The sequence below is a fragment of the Mytilus trossulus genome, chromosome 8, assembly GCF_036588685.1.
Source record: "Mytilus trossulus isolate FHL-02 chromosome 8, PNRI_Mtr1.1.1.hap1, whole genome shotgun sequence".
Taxonomy (NCBI): Eukaryota; Metazoa; Mollusca; class Bivalvia; order Mytilida; family Mytilidae; genus Mytilus; species Mytilus trossulus.
In genome coordinates, this window is record NC_086380.1 from 51,021,546 (window position 1) to 51,046,143 (window position 24,598).

The following is a 24,598-nucleotide window of genomic DNA, read 5'->3' on the forward strand; positions in this document are numbered from 1 at the left end:
CAAGGTACGCACATACCAAATTTAGTTATCCTATTACTTATAATAAGAGAGAATTCAACATTACAAAAATTCTGAACTTTTTTTTCAAGTGGTCACTGAACCATGAAAATGAGGTCAAGGACATTGGACATGTGACTGACGGAAACTTCGTAACATGAGGCATCTATATACAAAGTATGAAGCATCCAGGTTTTTCACCTTCTAAAATATAAACCTTTTAAGAAGTTAGCTAACACCGCCGCCGTAGCCGCCGCCGCCGGATCACTATCCCTATGTCGAGCTTTCTGCAACAAAAGTTGCAGGCTCGACAAAAAGGAATTGTGCTCCAAAGTTCAGTAATTTAAAAAAAATATATTTATTTCATTTAAATCTAAATACTTTTTGTCAAAATTAAAGACATGACATACACGTAGCAGTTAAAATAAATATTTAATTACATCAGTACTTGTGTGTTTTACAAGTAGGAGGTATTAATTTATACAACAAACAGAAGAACATTTTTTTAAATTTTTATTCTTTTTTCAATTTGATTTATATCACATACAATATATCCCAAATTCCAATAAAAGATATATATTTCTAATATAAGGTTGAACATTTTAAGTGATTTTGTTGGCTACATGTACCTCATTAAAAAGATAATTATATAACTATAGTATGGAACCATGAACCCTAGTATGTAGTTTTTATTTAGATATTTTGGGAAATTAAGATTAAACAAAATACATGCCAAACAAGAAGCGCCTTAATAAGGTTTTATCACCCTTAGCATAAGTGTAGATTTAGCCTGTTTAGGTAAAAGAAAATCTTTTATTTAACTAAACTCTCAAACTTTGAAATTAATAAAATAAAATTATTTTATAACATTATCTGATTTCACCTCCTCTATTTGATAAATCTGAAAATCATGTAAGGATGTAAAAATCTGATTTTATATATATATCTTTATTTCATTGTGGCTGTTGTCATGTGAGTTAAAAAGGAATTTATTTTAATAGTTAAAATTAAAAAAAAGGAGAGGTTATTTGGTTAAGTATATTCAGAAAGGTCGAGTATTGTTCAGACCTTTGTTCGAGTATGTTTAAGACTGAAAAAAATAGGTCGAGTACAGGTCGAAAACGGGCTAAGACTGTTTCAGACTGGTCGAGTAATACTTCAGGATATTTTCAATGTCAAAGATAAGGGTCAAGTACAAATCAGTACAGTCGAGTACGGTTAAGACTTGGGTCGAGTAATGTCTAGTAAAATTCAGACCTTTTCAGACTGGTCGAGTAAAAATCAGTACAGTCGAGTACGGACATTTCAGACTGTAACTGGTTTGTAGTTTCTGTTCCCGTTGCTTAATATGTATTTGTTCGTGTAATATTTCGGGACTGGTTGTTTTTGTATTTCTATGTTTAGGAACTTTTTCATTTGGCCAGATGTCTTATTTTGTCAATTGTTATTTGATGGTTCCATTGTTAGTTTTTCATGAAAATTCTTGCTTTCTGAGAGACCTCGTTAAATATTTGGCTATTTTGCTAAATTGTCTCTCTTGATATATATCCTTCCAAATGAAGATTAACCAAGTAGCTCCGGTTAAATCTTCGTACGCAGTAATCTATTCAATTGGTGTTTTTTTTTCATTTAGTATTTTAATGATTAAATACAATAACTTACCTGGACAAGTGGGTGGACATTCTTCCTGTGTCTGAAACACGTTTATTTAATTATGAAACATTTCAAAATGACAAAGACCCTCAGACATAATAATAAAACATGTACAACTAACACAATGATGATAAAGAAGAACAACGCATTTTATTATAAGATTAACTCCTTCATTATCTTTGTTTTCTTTGTCTTTGATATTTTGTTCTTTTTTTCCATTTAATATATGTAATACATTCTTTTATTATTGGGAAAACTTTAAGTAAATCGTCTTAATTTAAAATTTATCTAACATAGCTATCTTACGGTGTTTATATTTCACAACTTGTTCGTTATGCCCGTGTCTGTTGTGACGTTTTTTTATTTTACCGAACGCAACCTAGTATGTATTACTGGTAAATTATTAAACCAGGGATACCGTTACCATAAATTACTTAAAACCTTTACTAAATTTTTCCAAAGATATAAAGATTTTGTTTTGAAGTTTGGTTTGTACCTGTAGAAAACTTATTTCAAACGGGATAGCACATCCTCATTTTTACGGAAATGTTGTTAACCGTGCCCGGAAATTTAGAAATGATCCATGTAAACTTGTCGCTCCTTAAATAAACTTATTCTTAAAGGTCACCTATTCAACACTGTAATAAGATCATTGAATATTGTTTTTATTGGTATAAATATTCATTTTGTTATCAGTAAATTAAAAGCGAAATAAATATTACTAGTATGTTATATACATATACATATTCATGGATCTACAATCTGTCGATACCTGTAACTTGGCATTACACAAGGTCATGTTTTTCTCTGGCTATTTGTGACGTCTTTACACTAAATCAATTGGATGTTGGATGTGTACGGATTGATAGTTTAGTCTTAGATGCATGATTTTTTATTAGTTGTTAGTGGCTTTGAATTAGCTGTTAGATAACTGCGAGTACTCTCAGATTTGTTCATTGCGTCTTTTTGTGTCGGGATGTATAAGTACCCGGCCACGTCCACTTGTATTTTTGTCCATCTGATGAGTTAAGCCTTTTTCAACTGATTTTTATAGTTCGTTCTTATGTTGTACTGTTATACCACTGTACCAGGTTAGGGGGAGGGTTGGGATCCCGCTAACATGTTTAACCCCGCCACATTATTTATGTATGTGCCTGTCCCAAGTCAGGAGCCTGTAATTCAGTGGTTGTCGTTTGTTTATGTGTTACATATTTGTTTTTCGTTCATTTTTTTCATAAATAAGGCCGTTAGTTTTCTCGTTTGAATTGTTTTACATTGTCTTATCGGGGCCTATTATAGTTGACTATGCGGTATAGGCTTTGTTCATTGTTGAAGGCCGTACGGTGACCTATAGTTGTTAATGTCTGTGCCATTTTGGTCTTTTGTGGATAGTTGTCTCATTGGCAATCATACCACATCTTTTTTTTTTTTTTTATAGATATGGCCATTATGCATGTTATAATTGATGTTTTTGGTAATTGTTTATCGTATAGTTATTGAGGAATCTGTCGGCATTCTTATTGATAAGGTTTATGGCAGTGTAATCGAGTTTTAGTTATATTGAGAGGATATACTTATATATATAAAAAGTAAAATCACAAAAATACTGAACTTAGAGGAAAATCAACTCGGAAAGTCCATAATCACATGGCAAAATCAAATAACAAAACGCATAAAAAACGAATGGACAAGAACTGTCATATTTCTGACTTGGTACAGGCATTTTCAAATGTAGAAAATGATGGATTAAACCTGGTTTTATAGCGCTAAACCTTTCACTTTGATGACAGTCTCATCAAATTCCGTTATATTTACATTGATGCGTTAACTAAACAGACACAATAAATAAAATGAGCCAAATAACGTTAACTAAACAGACACAATAAATAAAACGAGCCAAATAACGTCTAAACAAGTGACAACTTTACGATGGATTCATGTTGACAGCTATGTTGTTTTCCTAAAATATAATTTACTTTTTTAATATTCGACGATCTAGTTAATGTTACGTACCTTATTAAAAACCCAAAGTAAAGGATATCTGGAGGAATGTTCATTTCCGCTGTCGCATACCCAATCAGAATGTAATTTCGCCTTTGTAATGGATACCATGCAGGGTGATCTGCCACACACTTCCCCAACTTCAATTTGAAATAGATTTGACAAATTAGCCATTTGGTGGCTCTTTCCAATGGTGCTGAGATAGAATTTTAAAACAACTTCTAGAGTCGCGGTTAGACATTCTTGAATGCTGGCTGCAATATCTGGAGAGATGCACGACTTAGATGACATGTGTGTGAGGTAGACAATAACCTGTGTGTCCTCGACAATCATTCGGAACTCGGTATTGCCGTCAACAGATAACACGGCAGAGGAGTCGTATAATAACGGACGACCGTTAAACTCCATAATAGGCCATATACCACTTACTGCTCCAATAAGTTTGAAGGAAAGTGCAGATGGTATGGATGACTGCTGCAATCGATAGACCAAAGAAAGTGTTCTGTTTGCAAATGATTTGTCATCTAGAAATGACATCGGCATCTTCTTTTTTACTGTGCATGGAACCAAATAATAATCTACGTATGCATCACTCTTGCCTGAGTATCGTTTTGGGAGGACCAAAACATCGAGATGAATGAGAACTTGAATCACGAATTCTTTGAAGTCATCATCTGGTATGTGAGTGTGGAATCGTTTTTGCTGCCATAGTTTCAGGAGATCTTTTTTGTATATCTTTCCAGTATCAGTCATGTTTCTAAGGATGTTTCTAAGAGTTTCATCCTCGGGCCAAAACATTTCATCCGTAATAAATGACCTCAGGATGTTGACCAATGCAGGAGGATACAGAATGATGAAGTTGTTAAGTTCCGGTTGATTGAAGTACATGATTTTACCCAAAGCGTGTTGTGTTAAGAGAAAGTCTTCGAGTTGTTTGTCAGAGAGTGCTAGATCTCCATTCATTGTGTTTGCCTCAGCTAAATGTGATTTGAATATAATATTGACATTATCTTTTTTCATATTTGAGATCAAAAGTTCGAGAGGAACCCAAATCATAGGCCGTCGTAGTCCCCAGGATGGCTGGTTTTGGGCAATAGTAACAAGTTGGTTTTTCAAATTCTGAATTTCCTGGTCGTTTTTGTCTGTACCGTTAATGAAGAAAACTGGATCGAAGACGAAGTGTTTCTTCCTTTCATGGCTACCAAACATGTCAGTGACTTTCTTTACAAAATTGGCTTTCATTTTTTTCTGTAAATCCTGAAAGTGATACATGACACTAAATTGAATCGTGAACTGGTAACGTCTACTTAATTGTACTGAGAAAATCAGGTGGATGAGTGATAAATTGGAATTTATCTATTATCAAATTGTCCAATTGTTTATGAGTAAAGGAATATAATATAGAAGCAGTGACAAACCAGTTAACATTCATCTGATTGTTTTCACAAAGTTGCCATCAATTGGGAATGAAGACTGTTTACTTTACTAATATTAACAAAATTTCAACCAGTGTTGAATTAGCAAAAAACTGCTCGCATTTCAAAGTATTGAAAAACAGGAAGAATTCAAATAACAGACCGGAATGATGTTCAAATAACGAAAGTACAAGTCATCACCACAAATCTGTGGACTAAATATTAAGTCGTTATGTTAAGTAGAAATATGTCATGATGAATTTTAAGTTCATCCGACAGATTAAAATCTTCTAATATCGGCAAACAGGAAGAAAGTGTTCTACGGATCCAAAAAATGTGCACAGGTTACTTCTTACTATGAAGCAGCTGATAAATTACGAGATAAGTTCTCTAGTACCTAACAAAGACATTACACAAATAATATTTGGACTTACGGATGAACAAACGAAGGAATAAGATGAACGTTTTTACAGTGGGGTACACTAAATTCTAATTTATAAACAGCACTTCGCGTTTGACATGTTTGAGCAACGACATGAATAATGCAAATTATATAACGGAATCATTAGCAGGTATGTGTCTCTGCATCGTTTTTTCTTTCCAAAAAATAATAAGTTAACTATCATTTATTCCTAAATGTACACAAGCCAATGCTAACCTCCGGAAGCAGGTCAATATGTGTTGCAGCAAACACGATCATTGGCATAACATCACTATCATCAACACAGTAGGTGAGTATTGAGTTGACCCAATGTCGCACAATAGCTAGAACAAAAATATGAATACAAGAATAAATATTATGTTTACGTTTGTATTCATTATTCAAATGATAATAAAGAGGCCAATTTACACGTATTTTTTAAACATGTTTACAAAAAGCAATGCTATTACACACCTTAAAGCATTGTTGAAATTTATCCTATGACCGATGTTGCTTACATCGACGTCATGTTGGGCTTTGGTGGATCGTTGTATAATTTGCAAATATACAACATCTTATCATAATAAATATTGTATTTTCAATGTCAATTTTATGCGTCATAAATAAAAAAGGGACGAAAGATATACTAGAGGGACAGTCAAACTCATAGATTAAAAATATACTGACAACGCAGTGGCTAAAAATAAACAAATAATAGTACAGAAGACACAATATAGAAAACTAAAGACTAAGCAACACGAACCCCACTAAAAACTAGGGGTGATCTCAAGTGCCCTGGAAGAGTAATGACATGACCTATGAATTAGGCCTTGAGATCTCACAAAATATGTTAAACCTCGCCGCAGTTTTGCACCTGTCGAAAGTCAGGAGCATCTGTTAGTGTCGTACGTTTTCTAAATTTAGTTCATTTATATGTTTTGTAGTTTAGTGTGATATTCATGGAACTCATACATAATTTTGTTTAGGGGCCAGCTGAAGTTCGCCTCCAGGTAAGGGATTTTGTTTTCGCTGTGGTGACGACCCATTGATGGTCTTTGGCTGTTCTCTGCTCTTTGGTTAGGTTGTTGTCTTTTTGGAACATTCCCCATTTTCATTCTCAATTTTAAATTGGAAATAAATTGACAGTTTGAAATAACATTAACTGACTTTTCTTGTAAAGGTGTATTCCCCCAATATTATATCATGAACATTGTTCATTAAATAATTAGACACCTGAAGTTTATATGCAATGGCTGTCTAGTAGTTAGAAATTCCATTCAGTAATTTATTTCTTTTATATTTTTGAACTTTTAAATCTTTACCAAAGCAACCAATCTGTAATTTGTTTACCAGAATATATGTGTTTATTTGTTACTTCGGTGAACTTTTCATTTCAATGTGTATAAAGAAAAAAAAATATACATGGTTTCTCTTTGTACATATTTTAAATATTCAATACGACAAAAAGTTACAAGATTTGTGTTTGAATCACAAACACGAACTTACAATATGACTATCATTGCATTGTTTCAATGTGAGCAACACCTTCGCCCCTTCCCAAACACAAAAACAATATTTTGAAAGTTACAAAATGATATAAAATGCAATGTAATCATTACTTATGAATCAAAAGTGATATTACTCTACTCAATCCATTGAGGGACTACTTCAAGACAAAGTATGATACAATGTTATAAGTTTGCGTCATTGAGCTTTTGTGCAAGTTACAGATAAATAGTGAGTGTTTAAAAGGATGATACATCGAAAAGGCATTGTTTAGTGAAACGACAAAAATATAAACGACATAGTCATAAATTGCTCTACATGAAACTTATTTTATGACATGAATGTTCTTTAAGAAAATGTTAAAATAAATACCTTGCTTCATAAAAAAAATGGTAGCCTACACAAATATGATGGTTAGTTCTTCAGACCAATGCCCCCAAAACATATGGGGCGAGCGTGCGAATTATTTCGTCATTTTGTTTTCTTGAATAAGGGTTTTTTAGTCGAATGTTTTACAAGTTAACAAATCGTATACTTCTATTATTTTGGCAGATAAGAAGTTGTACAATTTATGTTCATGATAATAACTAGGTTAATTCTACGAAAATAGAAGGCAAGACAAGCTATACTGCATATTGTTTAATTTATTGGTGGTTTACCAAATCAGACTTTCTTGTCTAATTGGGGTTTAGTTTAGTTTGGTTATTTTCTTCAATAAGCTTTGTTTGCTTGAATTTTTGCTTGAATTCATATATATTTAGAACGCATAGCAACAACTGCCATCTTCATTTTGTATCTAATGAAACATTATTGTCATGCATATATATCTGTTATGACAATTGTCTTTAGAGTGACGGTTTAATGAAAGTCTAGGGTTTTACAAGACCAATTATGTTAGTTAGGTTTATAATAAAATCAAAATATTTGTAAGTATCCAAACAAATGTTCACAAAAAATCATTCAATAGAAATTGTTTTCATTATATTAATTTGAATCTTTTGGTTACAAAACATATTAGATCCAAGTTGCGGCCAAGGTTTTCCTAAAGCTTTGAGGTCTGGAAATTGTAGAAAATCATTATATTTGACAAAAGGTTTAAAATGGGCGTACTTTGGAGAACAGTATGTACTTATATGAACAGAATTGATTTATTTAGCATTAATGCTTTTGAAACAGACCCATTTACGAACCAAATTGCAACCTTTTTGGTGTTATGATAAAGTTGATATCTTAGGCCTTTTTGTGCCATAAGTGGACCTTGAATTTGATGATTAATCTCCATAAATATAGCATTTTTTACATTTTGAATCAATGAAAATATATTCTTTCATTGTGAAGATAAAATCAAACTTTTACAAAAAACTGCTATTTTTTAGTAAAAATGCTAGTTTGAGTCCAATAAGTTCAAAAGTTGTTTACGAAAATTGACGAAACTGATGCAAATAAGAATGGAATTTTGTAATCTATAGATATTTGTCTAGTAAATATACATAATTTATACTCTACCAACAAAAAGCTAAAAGTCAAGTCTTTTTTTAATTCATTTTGTATAGTTGTAAGAACATATCGTGCCGGAGGCTAGAAGATAATATTTAAATTGTTTCTGCTTTGTTAAACATGTTAAAGATAAGAAAAGAGGCGCTTTATATATTGGTGATCCGTGTAAACTCGCCGAACCTTTAAACACAATTATTAGTAAAAGTTATCTTATTAATTTTGTAATAAGATCTTCTGAATGTTGTTTTCATTGGCACAAATATCGATTATGTCATCCTCAAATTAATACATAACTAAATTTGTATTCTTTTCGAATAGTTATTTGGATGTATAAATATACATACACGTTAATATATATTTATATATATATTTCTGTATCTATATATAACATTATACCTAACTACTTTAGATATCACCACAACAATGTTATATCTGCAAATTTTCGGAAGCAAGTTGTTGTTCTTCCCTTACCGGGATTCCCACTAATGATATTCATGTAACAGCTTACTTTCGTGTTTATTTGACCAGTTACACAATTTGTAATGAAATTTTGTTATTCCATGTTTACTTATTTTGTTATATATGTTATTGTTTGTACCACCTTTGATAAGAATTAAGTATGACGATAAATTTTTGCGGATGTTCTCATACTATGAACAACAAATTTATATATTTTAAAAAATATCTTCGTAATTCTGTCAACAAAATTATTATATTCAGACCTGTGAACGTTATTATATGTAATGCCATTTTTTCGAAGATTATAGTTCAAATTTATTCGTTCATATTGTATGTTTACTTGTTTTTCTGAATATATTTTGTTTTAAAGTGAAGCTAGGTTACGGTGATGGTAAGCGCCGGTGATAAAACGTGGAAACCCGCTAAATTTATTTTTGCACCTATCCGAAGTCAGGAACCAGTGTCAGTGATTGTTGTTTGAAGACGGGGTTCTTACGTGTTACTTATTCTCATTTTCCTGTATAAATTGTTTTACACTGGTCAGTTTCGGTCATGCCATAGCTGGCTATACTGTACGAGGCATGGCTTAATGATGAAGGTCGTACTTTGACCTATAATTGTTTTCTTTTTACATATTCTGATTTTGAAAGGAAGGTGTCTCGTTTGCACTCATACCATATCTTCATATTTCTAATGAATCATTATGCTAGAAAAAGTAGTAAATATAAGTTAAAATATTTAGCCATACAATGAAAGCACCAAGCAATTTAGAAGTAAAAAGGGGTGCACGGTCATGGTATGTAATCTTGATTTTTCATGTTAACCGATTAATGAGATTTAAGCATCAGTAATGTATTTTTTTTCTAACCAAAGTTTTGTAAACATTGTGTGCCGTTTGTTATAGGTTGTTTAACGTTATAGAAGTAGAAACAAATGTATCGTTTAATCAGGTGTTTACTGACCCTTTTTGAACTGTCAAAAATTTTAACAAACTTATTACGCGGGAAAATAGCTTCTGTAGAAAATGTTATAGACACACAGGTTTGTACTATCAAACTTCTGGGAACTAGTATGCTCTAATATGCAATTAAAAGTATGTTGATTTTTTCAGCACAAGTCAGGATGAGGTACAGTTTTGACATGAAATAACTGCCAATTAATTTGAATTTAAGACTAGTAGCCACTAATGCTTGACATTGCAGAATTTAACATAGAAAGCAAAGGGCTATGGATAAGTGGTTTTATACTTTCTGTCTGTCACGGTTAAAAAAAAGAGACCACAGCTCATACCTTTCCTACGATTCAAATGTGAACGGATACTGGTTGTATTGTAAATGGGGGATGGTGCATGCTGTAGTGGCATATGAAATACATGTAATGAAATATGGAAGACCGTGCATCGAGTGAGTGGGAAGTTTAAACTTTGTAATATCTAAGACATATTGTTTATTTAATGATTAGTACATTCTTTACACATCGCTTGGTTTACGTGTATGATCTCCCTAATTGCTCGTTGATCTCACGACATTGCAGAGGATTTTACATATGTTAATACATGCAATACATATTAGGGTGCATGTTTTTGATTATTGTATGTAATGGTAAATTTAAATATTTTACATTGCCATAATGTTATACTTACATTCATTAGAAATATCTCCCGTAGGATATTCCTTCAGTGGTTCATGAAAATCTCTACTACCGTCAAACATAATGACAAATGTCCCACCGTGCTGAACAAATAACTGATGGGTCATATCATACGATCGTTGACCACCAAAGTCAACCAGATCTGAAGGGGCAATCTTGATTTTGTATTGACCACTCTTAACCTCTTTCAAAATGTCTTCATGTACAGCGTATGCTTCAATTTTCTTTGTTTTTGGCAGACTAATTGAAGGCGTGTTTTTCATTTTAGATCTGACGGTATTTGTACTCGGTAAATCTTGAGATTTTGTTAAACAAGCATCGGATAGTTGAGAAACTTTGGAACTGTAACTGGCTTCGTTCCTTATATCCATTAAATTTAATTCCAGATTATCAGTTCCAATTGGTGATGGCGCAACGTGCTGGTCCAGGTGGGTATCAGAACTTTGACATGTGCTTGTTTCACGAGATGGCTTACCGATTATAACTTTCGTCAGTACATTTTGACCTCTGTCTTCTACAAAACAGTTACTTTCTAATATAAAAAATTAGTAAACAAATTTGAACATGTATCTGAGAAAACCACATGTATAACGTGTAAAAAAATAAATAAATACACAGGCAGACTAAATACAAAGGACCTGTCAAGGACTTCAACAGATGTAGGTAAGCAACACTTATCACGCCCTTTATGTATCATATGTTTTAAGTTTTTATAGTCTTTAACCCACATAATACAATAAGCAAATTATTTTTAATAGAAACCCGTTTTCAGCATTCATTAAGTCTTGGAGAAGACAATTGTTTTAGTAAAAAAATAGTAAATAAATTGAGTGAACTCAAAATTGTTTCCTTTATATACAGACTGAAAAAGTACTTTACCGCAAGATTTTGGTTTACATATGGACCATCCCCTAGACAGGAAAACATCATGTGAGACAAAATCACAGTCTCATCATATAATTGTATTGAACACCTCTTCATTTGCTTTTTAATTCACCACTTTTTAGGGGGATTCATTTACCAAAGCATGGATTTCGCCAGTGCTTTATTTAAGTATACCAATTGTATTAGCAACACCTCCTTAAACCCTTTTTAAATTGATTGAATCTATCTTCAAAATCCTAACCATAGTATGCAATTGTGCACTTTTAATTTTAGTATAATTATATTCGAGGTTTCCTTTCGCATACCATATGCTTGTTTATATTTACATTTATATCTGCCTCCTTAACACATAATAAGAATGTAACGAAATGTCCTCAGAATCTTCATACAATAAACTCTTCATAGATAACAGGACTTAATTTAGTATATACGCCAGACGCGCGTTTCGTCTACAAAAGACTCATCAGTGACGCTCGAACCAAAAAAGTAAAAAAAAGGCCAAATAAAGTACGATGTTGAAGAGCATTAAGGACAATGCCAAAGTGCGCAATTGGGTTTGTTTTTTTTGCCGTGTTTCCGTACCAAAACATGAATTTTCCGAAGTGCAAGTTTCAAAAGTCACAGTTCCTCTTGTTATAGATGTGGTTGTTTATAAGATACAATTAGTTTATTAACTTTTCAACTGAGTTCTGATTATTTGAACGATGAGTACAGCATGATAAGCAGTAACTGCTTCACCTCTCGAAGCGCTAAAATTTAACCCGGTTTTTAGTCTAGTTAATTGTGAAATGTTTTGCTATTATTTGTCGTTTTTTTCAATTTGTGTTGCCCACATTGTGGTCGACATCATTACTTCAACTGTTTAATTGCCTTTTTGTTACGATGTATATTCATTCAATCATTATCAGTTTGATAAATTGTACAACTAATTTTTTAATCGACAATTATTATACAGTTGTTAAATTAATGTTTGATAAGACAGTTTGAATACAGTCCAACTACGTAATGTTTTCATTAAGTATGACACATGCTTGCAATATAATTATTTGTATGCATCGTCAATAATTACGGTTTACAATTTTCAAACTAATTTACCTCCTTGTAAGGGAACCATCTCAAACGTTTCCAAGTTGATACCGTTACGCCCAAAGTGTATGACTAATCCATCTGTTGATTGCCATGTACGCGGTATTGGGCTACCAATAAGAACACTTGCTAGGGTGGACTTTCCACATGCACAACTTCCACAAAGGAATACCCTATTTTCAAACGACTCATATGTGCCAGTGGATAGCAGTTTGAGAAATTCTTCAGAGGTGCCAGCAAAGGGAAATGCGTTATCAAGGTTTACTAAAAGGATAAATTTAGAGTCAATATCAGTTCAATGTTTTTTTATTTATCTGTATGCTGCATAATATGTGAATATTCCATTCAGTAATCTTGACCATTATATTCGTCATTTATTACAATGTTTTGTTTTTAAAACGAAGGAATTGACTGAAGTTGTCGATGTAATAAAGCAGGATCATTGTTTACCAGTGACAATATATTAATTATGATTATGTTATCTTATGGTGCGAGAAGAATGTTAGTGAAAAACTACTTCAAAAATAAATTGATTGAATACTTCAGCTCTTACCGTTTAATATAACTACGACTACTCAGACTGTGCCCAACAAATCAGCTTATTTCAAGTTTAGATAATATCATATTCGTCCTATCTTTAATTTTTTCGGATGTGTCCTATTCCCAATTGAGTAATTTCAACTGAATGTGGATTCGCATGATGAGTGATAACAGCTTAATATAAGACACCAACCCTGTCTGGGTTTCAAGTCTCGCTCCCCGGCAATTCATTCAATCCCCTAAGATTTAGTTTGTCAACTTGTTTGAACATTTATTTGGGCGGGGTCAATTTACCTTATTTACACATTAGACTGTACTGTTTATCGGAACTTCGGAAACACTAAACCCTGTAATTTATATCGGAGAAGAGGGCAATATATCCCCTCAAGGTCTCACTTTGACTTTAAGATGAAGAACAGCAATTAATAGAGCTGTTCTGTTATTTTCAGTATTTTCTTTATTGCAATGCGCATACTGATTGTGTGCCATAGATGGATACTCGATATTCTTTTTTTTTCCCTTTAACACATCAACATTTAAATGTCCATTCGTGTCGTCAATTTTCCTTTAAAACATTGTACAAAAGTAATATACCATACTGTATGGGCAAAAGTATATTTGCAATTTTATCTAATAAAAGACGCTGAATATGGGAGAACTTAAAAAAAAACATACATGTCTGAACAGTGGCAACTATAACAACTAATTGATGATAGTATAAAAAAAAGGCAAAACGTTTACTAAAAATAAGAACCGAAATTTCCGATGAAAAATGGAAACGATAATAAATTGATTCTATTGTTTTTCAAACATGACCCGAAATTTCATAAAATTATTTAACTGCATGCGTTGAATTGTCCAATTAACCAATCAAAGTGAAAAAATGAAAAAAAACAAATTAGGTACACAGAAAACAAATAATATTCAGTCGAATCAATCAGACAAATCAAAAGACACACTTGACAAGGGTCACATTTGAAGATTGATAATGCTGATTTTTAGTGAAAGTAAACTTTGATACTAGATGTAATGTATGTTCAAACGAATATAGTTTTTCAGAAACAAAAAGTATAAAACGTTTCTTAAATGGGACATATTTCATAAAATCAAATGTTATATGTATAGAAACATTTTGTTAGGCATTTACTTTCATAAACAACTTTACTTCCCTGAATTGCCAAAATAGTATATAGGTTAGATATATAACACTATTTGTGAACGGGTGTGTGTCAACAAGAACACTTATAAAAATCCATAATATGGTAAAATTCCACTAAGGTTTAGAAAGATACCTACACATATTAAATGATACCGTATTCTTGATTTTTTTTTTGCGATTCTATGGTACATATGACGTTGCTCTGTGCTAAGCCATCCCGTCATTGTGTGGTTGTGCTATGGCAGTTTTTGTTATTCTTGCATTTCGTGTTTGCTAGTGTGTTTTGTAGACAGACATGTCTGTGCTTCTTTGTTACATATGTGTTTGTTTTGTTGTGATAAGGATTGTGGCACAATGTTGACTTCTTATCCCTATTTTTGACATGTTTACCTATTATATATACTATTTGTTTTGTTCACACATCGATGTTAATATAATGGAATTTGGTGCGACTGTCATACATGCTTTTAAACTGGATGTAATCCACCATTTTCTACATAGGAAAATACCTTTATTAAGTCAGAAATATGACAGTTTTTATCAATTCGTTTGATGTGTCTGAGCTTTTGATTATGCCATTTGATTAGGGACTTTCCGTTTTGAATTTTTGTTTTATTTCCCTTTTTAAATGAATAAGAGAAAGCAGTGCAAACCTGTGTGAAATTGATCACTACTTTAAATAAAAAGTTATTCCGATGAGCAATGCCTTCCTCAAGTACAACAATCAATTACATAACGTAATCAAACCACATCAACAGTGTTCCCAACAATAGCCTCGTAACAGCTTTGACAAGTCCTTTCGGTTGTGTAAAAGTGCTATACACTTAATAACAGTTTCGCAAATTTACCTTTTTGTCATAAATGTTATTCCCGTGAAAGCTCTAATTTTAACAAAAGTATCTGCCAGTGCAAGCATAGAACGGCAGTAATGACCATAATGCAAATGAACAATTCAGATTAGTTAAATTCTGGAAACTAAAGTCGAAAATATGATCGCGCAAAAAACGGGAATCTTGCCTTAACTACCTTGCGCGATTGATTGGTTGATTGTCGAACGACCAGTGGAAAATAATTCATGCATATTAAGGATGAGATCGAATTACCTTTCATACGCTAGGTGGTCAACCCGGATAGTGGACGCATAATTTGGAATTTATTACAGCTCGATCACAACGAACATACCATAAAGTAGTCCAGAGTACAGAATAGATAGTGAAACTTTCAAAACAAGTAAAAAATATTAGTGATATGGATACGAAGTGACTTTTGGAATCACTGACACATGATCAATCGATACCTGTTTGACTATTTATAATAAATGAAAAAATAGCTTTGACAATTGAATACGAGGGATTATCTAACCTGTGTTGTTTGGTACTTTTAAAGTTTTCGGAACCAGTTCGTTCTTTAATACAGTAGATGCAATAAGGTAATGTTAGAACAAGACTTGACTTTCACTTTATCAGAACTTCCGAAAAGCCGGTTTGAATAAAAAAATTAATAACTTAGAAAGTGGTTTGCCCCCTAATACATGTATACTATATAATATAAAAAAAAAATCAAATGTCAGAAGTTATACCTATTCCCGCCAGGGTTTATTATAGTTAATGTTTGGTATCAGGTTACATTTAATTGTTGCTGCAATTTTCTGTTAGTGTCAAATTGCAGTCCTCTAACTTGTAAAACTAATATTTCGGTCTGTTTTGATCATACAGTAAAACAGAAAATTCAATGTTGGCATTATTGTTGATTTAAATCAGTAACAACATGAATGTTGATTTGTCAATGGTTTAATGATAGCTTTGGTCCAAATTAAAATTAGGATTCTTATTTGTTTTTTTCAGTGTAACAATGTATTACTTCACAATTTATTCGATCATAAGCCACAATACGGTATTCTATTAATTCTTCAAATTGAAAATTTTTTAGACAGAAAGCCAGCGGGTCATGCACTAGTTGAATTTTTCCTTTTAAGCATATGCTTTTCAGTAATCCAAATGTATTCTTTGTTTAAAACTTACATATCTCAACTGGATACCCGACTTTAAATAATATGATTAGATTATTATAACAAATTACAGTATTTTGAAAATCGCACATATCTCCATGTTTTTACATTGCTGACCAATTATGTTGTTCGCTTACGAGAAGCATAGACAAAACATTTCTTTGCAGTTTAATACATTCCGACATGGTTATTTCAAACAAAACCTACTTTTTGAAACTCAAAGTCGACAACTAAATAACCAAACAAAACATAATTCAACGAACAAATAGCTTAACTATTTATAAAAAAATACGATGCACAAATCAACTCTGGACTGGCCTTTGTTAGTCTTGTATTATTTTTTTTTTTTTTATTAGTTTCTTGTGTACAATTTGGAAATTATTATGGCGTTCATTATCACTGAACTAGTATATATTTGTTTAGGGGCCAGCTGAAGGACGCCTCCGGGTGCGGGAATTTCCCGCTACATTGAAGACCTGTTGGTGACCTTCTGCTGTTGTAAATTTATTTGGTCGGATTGTTGTCTCTTTGACACATTCCCCATTTCCATTCTCAATTGTATTTGAAAATGTTAATGTGAAAACACATTGTACCTCTATCATTTTCAGACGTCTCTTGTAGTGTTTCGTCTTGTTGCATAACTGTAGCAGTGTCTTTGTGGTCACTTTTGTCTTTGGCCATTGAAGACTGAAATGTGATAATAATACGTATACATATCAAAATAACCTTAAACAAGTATGATTAAATTGTAGAAAAAGTAATCCATTGGATTGAAAATGTTTTAAAAAAGTTAAAAATAAATGATTGGAGCAAAAATATAACCAGTACAGAAACAGAAAGTTAAAAGTTATAACGGCTAGATGTCATTTTCGATATGGACACTCAAGACATGTTTTATCAGACGATAGAAAACGAATGTGTATATTTTAAGGTTTTCTTAAATGTTGTTCTGTAGTATGGTTTTCTGCCAATTTTCGACAAAGCTGTTATTTCAACTACTAAGGAAAAACATCCATAGTATACAACACAGACAAGGTCACGTTTGTGTTAAACATTAGTTGGATATTTCTCTACAGTCTCAATAGATTTATTAAAACGAATTCAAGATATGACCAGGAGACTGCATAAATAAACAAAGTTCGCCAAGGTAAAACAGAAAGATGAAAATAATACACAAGAAAAACACCTAAAATGGTTCTTAACAAGTAACACCTGCACATTCCAAATTGCATGTCATGAGCTGCTGCCTCAATTTTTTTTTGCCGTTGTTATATACACAATACCTCAATGTTTGTTGTCTAGAATGTCGCGTTTAAATTTAATTTGTAATTTAGATTGTATCTTTATGATGTTGCCCGTTCTAGTTCATGCATTTACAAATGAAATAAATAAAAAAAGAAATAAGTCTTTGTCTTTTTTTTGCTGATCTCCTTAACTACGAAAATGTTATTGACTTGACTTTTTCAATACAACGATTAACGTAATATTGAGGATAGATCTCTCCCCTTAAGTAGTATTATGGTTCCTTAATAGTTATCAAAAGTACCAGGATTATAATTTTATACGCCAGACGCGCGTTTCGTCTACATAAACCATTCCTTATATTGATACAAACCCATCTGGCAACAATGCAAGGATTGTTTAGCTTGGTATGCTAGGGATAACAGAAAAACGAATGTTAATCTGTAGTTAAAATCTGTGCAAATGTATCCGCTTAAGTTATTAGTTTATTTCGAAAATACCAATTCGGTTGTGCTTATGGTAATTGGGACTATTATTGAAATGATTGATGAGTCAAGAAATATTATTAATGCCGTAATTGTTTTATTTTAGATTATAAAACAGTCATATGGGAATGATTTCCACTTATTTATGTATGTATGCTGATTCTTATTAGTAACTTTGCTTTTGTAAGCGAAACCTTTATCAAAATTGACAGCAAAATCGTGTATGAAACATGAGTAAACAGTCAGAATTCGAAAACAAGTTTCGCTTGGACAATGCAGCTGAATAGATGAAAGACAATTGAATAACAGAAGTGTCCATTACAGAAGACACATCCAAGTAAAGTGTTAGAGGGAGTAAACATGGTCGTTCACCTTTGCGAACAATTATATAAATACAGGATCATTAAAGCAGGCAAACTACGGTTAATACATGGATGATAAGAAAACGAAAGGCAGAAGAACTATGTATATTACATTTTCAACTCAAAAGTCCAGCATGTTAAAGGAATCTTTGAATGTGAAACAAAGTATAAATGAAGTCGTCTGAACATATATTATCTAAACATTGCTATCCAAAGATGAAAATAAACTGTCTTACGGTAAAAATAAGATTTTTACAAATTTCTGATTGACACCATGATATATCATTGATATGAGGCATACTTGTGTTCGGATAGAAATATCATTTTAAAAGAAATATCAGTCGTTTAAGATCATGGACAAGCCAGTTAATCCGTTTTCAGTACCGCACTAGACTTTTTAATTGCCGGTCCACTTTTGACTCGGTCTAATTAGTCATACGCTTTACGTCCTCATGGGGTAAATATGTTAATGGATTATCATAGGTAATACCGTATGAAGGCTTTCTTAACGTCTGATCGTGCATCTATTATATGTGAACATATCCGTGTCGATCAATTAAGTCCAGATGGCTATTGTAAATCATATGTAGTGTCGATGACTGCACCGTTTAACACGTTGTCGCCCATTTTGAGTTAGATGTGTCATGTTGCATGTCTCTCTAACAGTTGGGTATATTGATTATTGAAAATGTAATGTATTGCTAGATAAGGGTAAATATAGTCAATGGAGGTATTCGCTATTTTCAACACTCTTTTTTTGCATGTCATTGCTTTGATAACCTTTGCTTTAATTTTGCATTCTCGAAAACTTGTTGGTAAGACACTAAAATAAATGCTAATACTTTTTGTCTAACAGCAACGTGATATTTGAGGCATGAATTAATAACGCTTTCATTATTTACACCTCTGTTTTAAAGTGACCTTTTGGTCTTGTGTTGTACGAACTAAATCAAATTATGACCAGAACTGTTTTGCAGAGATTAACAACATATTTTGAAGAAAAAAAAGTTCTTGTTTTTCCATTTTAATAAGTACGCCTAATCCTTTGATTGGGTTGGAAGTATCTACTGATCTGTTTTTAAAACTCGAATTAGATATTGGTAACACTGTTAAACGACAAAGACAGATATTGCCTATATTGCATGTCTAAATTGAGATTAAATGATTTAACAGAGAGGCAAAAGATACCAAAGAGATATATAAACTCATCAGTCGGAACCGACGACGCACGGGCCACAAAAGACCGAAAAAAATTCAGACAAACAGCAGTAAACACCAAACAACACAGAAAACTGAGGTCTGAGCAAGACGTACAACACTATGAATAATTGCTGTAACAAATAACATTATAGTCCTTTTACAACAAAAAAATAGCAGTCCGTGTACATTTCTAATTTTACAATGTTGATTATCATATAATTGATTAAGAGTCTTCATAAGTGTACTTTTCTTTTACTATACATCACGATGGTATCATAAACTTGGTACTTTATAATAGAGTATTTGATATAAACACATTGAATCACAGTAATATTGAAATGCAATTTCTAAAATGTTTTGTCGGTTTTATTTTTAGTGTGTAAATCTGGATGGCTTTTCCAATATAAATGACAGCAGCACTATAAGTGTAAAACGACTACAAAATAGCCAACAGCTTAAATTTACGGTGGCACCATTCTTTCTTTGTTTTCAAAATACTAAATATCTTAAGTGTTGATCTATTATGATGGTGTGTATAACACGCATGTTTGACAGTTATCACTTGTCCTATTTGTATTTAATAAAACAAATATTCAAAAAAATATGCCGTTATCGTCAATCAGCTTATCTGATGACTCAGGTTAATTAAAAAATAATAAACAGATAATATAAAAGAAAGCAGTATCGGACACAATGACTGCTTTAGTTCATGACTACAATGGTTTTACTGCTCTAGTTTACAGTGCAAAGATTTCCTATGCATATTCAAAATACTGAACCGTCAATGGAATTCGGTAGCCTTGAACTCTCAGTATTTTGTGTGTAGCAAACAGTTGTGCCCGGACGATATAATACTGTCAACATTTGGTCTTAAAATGAAATTATATGCTGGTATCATATATCAGTAATTTTGGTAACTCCGATTTGATTTTTCAAATAAATTACAGTATTAAAGATACACAATGAATACCAAGTGTTGCCCACTTTGATTAAATTACCAACATTTCCCTATGTTAATCAAAATACTGAACCAAAATTAAACCACTAATATCGATTTCATGAAATAACGAAAGACCGGTAGGGACATTCTGCATTGGTGTTGTTATAATCTCTCTGTTCATTCTTGATATTTGTTTTATCCAAGTCGAAATTTTGCTATTTCAGGATTACATTTCTTTTTGATATTTCCCAATCCAAGGTGACATTTCTGACTTCCATATTGGAACTGCCAAATTATTCCTGAATGCAAACATTGAAGAGCTGGTATAACCAAAATTGGCAAAATGGTTCAAAAGTCCTTCAGATACTCATATTGAACTTTATGGATATCAGAGCTATACTCTTGTACTTGAACATTCCGTTGAAAATATGTCTACAAATCAAAAGTGACGACTCATGTCACCTATACTTTCACTTTCAATATTTACATCCCAAAAAAGATACAATTTAGTTCTTAATGTTTCATTCTACGATATCTGCTTTCCTGGATTTTTGGTCATTCTTTATGATGTGCGCTACATAAAACTAGCAAAGTTGAAAAGCGCCTCATTTACTGCCTGAAATCGTTTTCGTCTTTTTCCCATGAACTTCATTGCATTAACTATATGTTAACATACTCAGTAATGATGGTAGAGATACATATAGTGAAATAAAACAAAGAAAATAAGTATAGCACTTAAAAACCTAAAAGAAACTAAAGATACATTTGGGTAAACAGTCTGAATGCGCATCTGATGCAACAAAAAGGGTTTTTGTTAATGCTAGTATTGATGATTACGTTACCTTCAGTAAATACGTAAATTTATCTGTCCCTGGTATCACCGATTTCTCCGTTCGTCGACGCATTCAGCATTTTTTTTGTATTTTAATTGATCTTATCTACAAATGGACTTATACACCAACATAAAGCCTTACCTTCAGAAGTTCTCGTATTTCTTCTTTTTCCTTTTCCGAAAACCAGTACCTTCTATTGACAATCTCAATCGGTGTTTTGTTGGCCTGAAATACAAGACAAATAGTTAGCAAAAAGATGTGTAAACGATATGCATTGATCAGTTGGAAATACAGGAAAATAAAAATCATCAAACAAATTAGATTATTACACCAGACGCGTGTCTAGTCTTCAAAAGACTGAATTGAGACGATTGAATAAAAATAAGTCAAACCAAGAAACCAAATTGAAGAACATAAGGGACCTTAAAATGGAAACTAAATTGTATCACTGTAAAACTAGCTCGATAGATACATTCATATTATAAAGTACTGGGGAGGTTCAATTTTATCATATTAAACACGATGAAATACATGACAACTGATAACACATACTATTTAACAACTGCCGATTAGTAAGAGAAGTGTCGCAAGTGTGATATCCGATGAGAAACAATGCCGGAGCTTTAACAGAGTAAAGTGACACAATGCGGAATCATTTATTATAAGACAGAGTTCAAAATATACATTGAACATAATACACAGCACAGAATGAGGAAAAAAACATAAAACACAGTGCTGAACTATAATTTGAATATAAGACATACTGCCAAATCATAAAGCAAAAATAGCGCATACCGTCAAGTCATCAATAACAACATAAGACACACAGCCAAATCAACAACAACAGCATAAGTCACACAGACAAATCATGAATAAAACATAAGACATTTAGCCAAATCATTAACATGATTAATATGATAATAATACACATAGCCAAATATCAATAAAATCATAAAAGACACACAGCCAAATCATAAATAAAAACATAAGCCACACAGTCAAATCATAATTGAAAACATAAATAAAAACATAAGATTCATAGCCAAGTCACCAATAACAGCATAAAACAAACAACCAAGTCATGAATTGAACATAACACAATTAGCCAAATCATCAATGAAAAAATGAGACACAGCAAAATCACAAATAAAAACATAAGACACAAAGCCAAATTATCAATGAAAGTATAAGACATACAGTCAAAGTATTAATAAAACATAAGACACACAGACAAATCATCAATGAAAACATAAGACATACAGCTAAATTGTTGATATAATGAATGAACAATGCAATATCGTGTATAACCGATAAGCTAGAGTTTCAACTCAAAGGTAATACATGTAGGTAAGAGACATATTCAAATAAGATATAATTGTTACGAAATAAAAGAAATTCATGACCTCTGTGTACAGAACGTGTGGTTTTGATTTTTTTTTTATATGATGCATAATTGTCTTCTATTTCATTTTTAAATAAACTGTTTGAATCCTCCCCATTTTTCGCTTACTGCATTACAACATGATTATTTCATTTGATTACGACACTTTTGTGAAAGGCACACAGTTATACAAAAGAAAAAAAAAACTATAACTAGGCTGATCAACTTTAACCCTTTTTAATGTTATGTTCATGCTTTGTTCTGAATACATTTTAATATGACCTCGCAGTGAAATGGTATCTGTTTTGTTCTATGTCAGTTGTATATACATAATATAATACGAAATAAAAAGTAAAATAAGAGTCCCTTATCAAATGACAAAATTAAAAGCTTAAACACATCAAACGAATGAGAAACAACTGTCATATTCCGGACTTGGTATAAACATTTCCTTGTGAAGAAAATGGCGGATTAAACTTTGATTTACAACTAGCTAACCCTCTCGTTTGTATGACAGTCGCATTTTATTCTAGTATGTTGACAACAATGTGTGGGCAAAACAAACAGCCATAACAGGTAAAAAAGGTCAAAAATAGGGGTATGACAGTTAACATTTTATGACGTCTGGGTAGCAGCTGTAAGCTCTTGGATACCGAGTGAGTTGGGAAATGTATTTCCAATATTCAGGTAAAGATGGTATATTGCTACTAAAGTGAGGGGAAATTGATAATTTAAAAATTAAATCGTCTCGTTTGCCATATATTCTGGTACTATGTTGACCCCATATGTCTAGTTCGAGATATAAGTTTAAAAAAATAAGTTACAATATCTTTCTCTTTATATCGCTTTAATTTTAATTTTAAATAATACAAAAGTTTACTGAGTGGCATTTAAAATAACTTATTGCGCAAACAACAATGCATTATTTTTTTATAAAAAGGAAAAATTTATCAATTTTAAACAATCTGAACAACATTTTAGTGTCTGTTATCTTATATACATTATATTTGTAAAAATCAATCCTTTCTGCTGTAGATAACTATGTAAATAAAATTTCGGTTCGTGATTTCTATTAAAATAAATAGAAAAAATAATGCATTGTTATCGAACGTTTTTTATCTTTATATAATTCAACTCACCGACTTATGATCATGATGATTTAGTTATTGTTTTTTTTTTTTTTTTATACCAAACAGGTAACTTTAAACATTTGAAAAGAAAATTAATATACATGTAGCAAAAAATCCTTGGAAGAAAATAGCAAAAAGGAATTCAAAAATAACGGAACGATAATGATAAATATTTCTTTAGGTTTTCATTCGTTTTTTTCATTTATTTATTTGTTTCGTTACGATTAGATTATTTTCATAAGTTTTGTTTTAGACTGAAGTAAGTATTTTTAGTTTTTTCGCTACACTGACAATTATTTCATCAAATATATTGAATTAATCGTCGTCTAGGGATATATATATATCACTTCCAACTTTAAAAAAAGGTCGATCTGTAAATATAAGACTTGTAGCAATCTATCTAATCAATATGTATTGCGGATTTCTCAATGTTTAATTTGTGAAGGTAGCTAATGAAAGAAAATAAATGTGGGATCTACATCAATGATAGTAAGATAACTGCATACACTAATCACAAAGACATACTTTGAATAAATGGAAATCAATGATTACACTCTTAGACAGAGATATTTTGAAAAATGAATAAATTAGTTTAAACATATTTATTTATAGTGGATTGGGAAACAAGTTTTGCAACTTATATTAATCCCTTTCCACTTTGCGGGTGCGAGTGCTGCCTTGTAGCGGCATTAGCCTACTCTTTTTCGAAATCTACAAGGGTGTCTTTAACGTGCAAGAGATATGGCTC

The 24,598-nt window shown here is 31.9% G+C and overlaps 1 protein-coding gene across 1 annotated transcript in view; it reads right to left on the reverse strand.

The window, feature by feature from the left end:
- The window catches only part of LOC134727742 (uncharacterized), a 74,298-nt gene that overhangs the window by 8,606 nt on the left and 41,094 nt on the right, over positions 1–24,598 (reverse strand). Inside the window, exons 7-13 of the mRNA XM_063592129.1 lie at positions 21,481–21,564; positions 16,871–16,964; positions 12,580–12,834; positions 10,592–11,113; positions 5,725–5,831; positions 3,664–4,908; positions 1,660–1,690 (exon numbers count right to left, since the gene is read on the reverse strand). Of these exons, the coding sequence (XP_063448199.1) occupies positions 1,660–1,690; positions 3,664–4,908; positions 5,725–5,831; positions 10,592–11,113; positions 12,580–12,834; positions 16,871–16,964; positions 21,481–21,564 (2,338 nt within the window). The remainder of the gene's footprint in view (positions 1–1,659; positions 1,691–3,663; positions 4,909–5,724; positions 5,832–10,591; positions 11,114–12,579; positions 12,835–16,870; positions 16,965–21,480; positions 21,565–24,598) is intronic.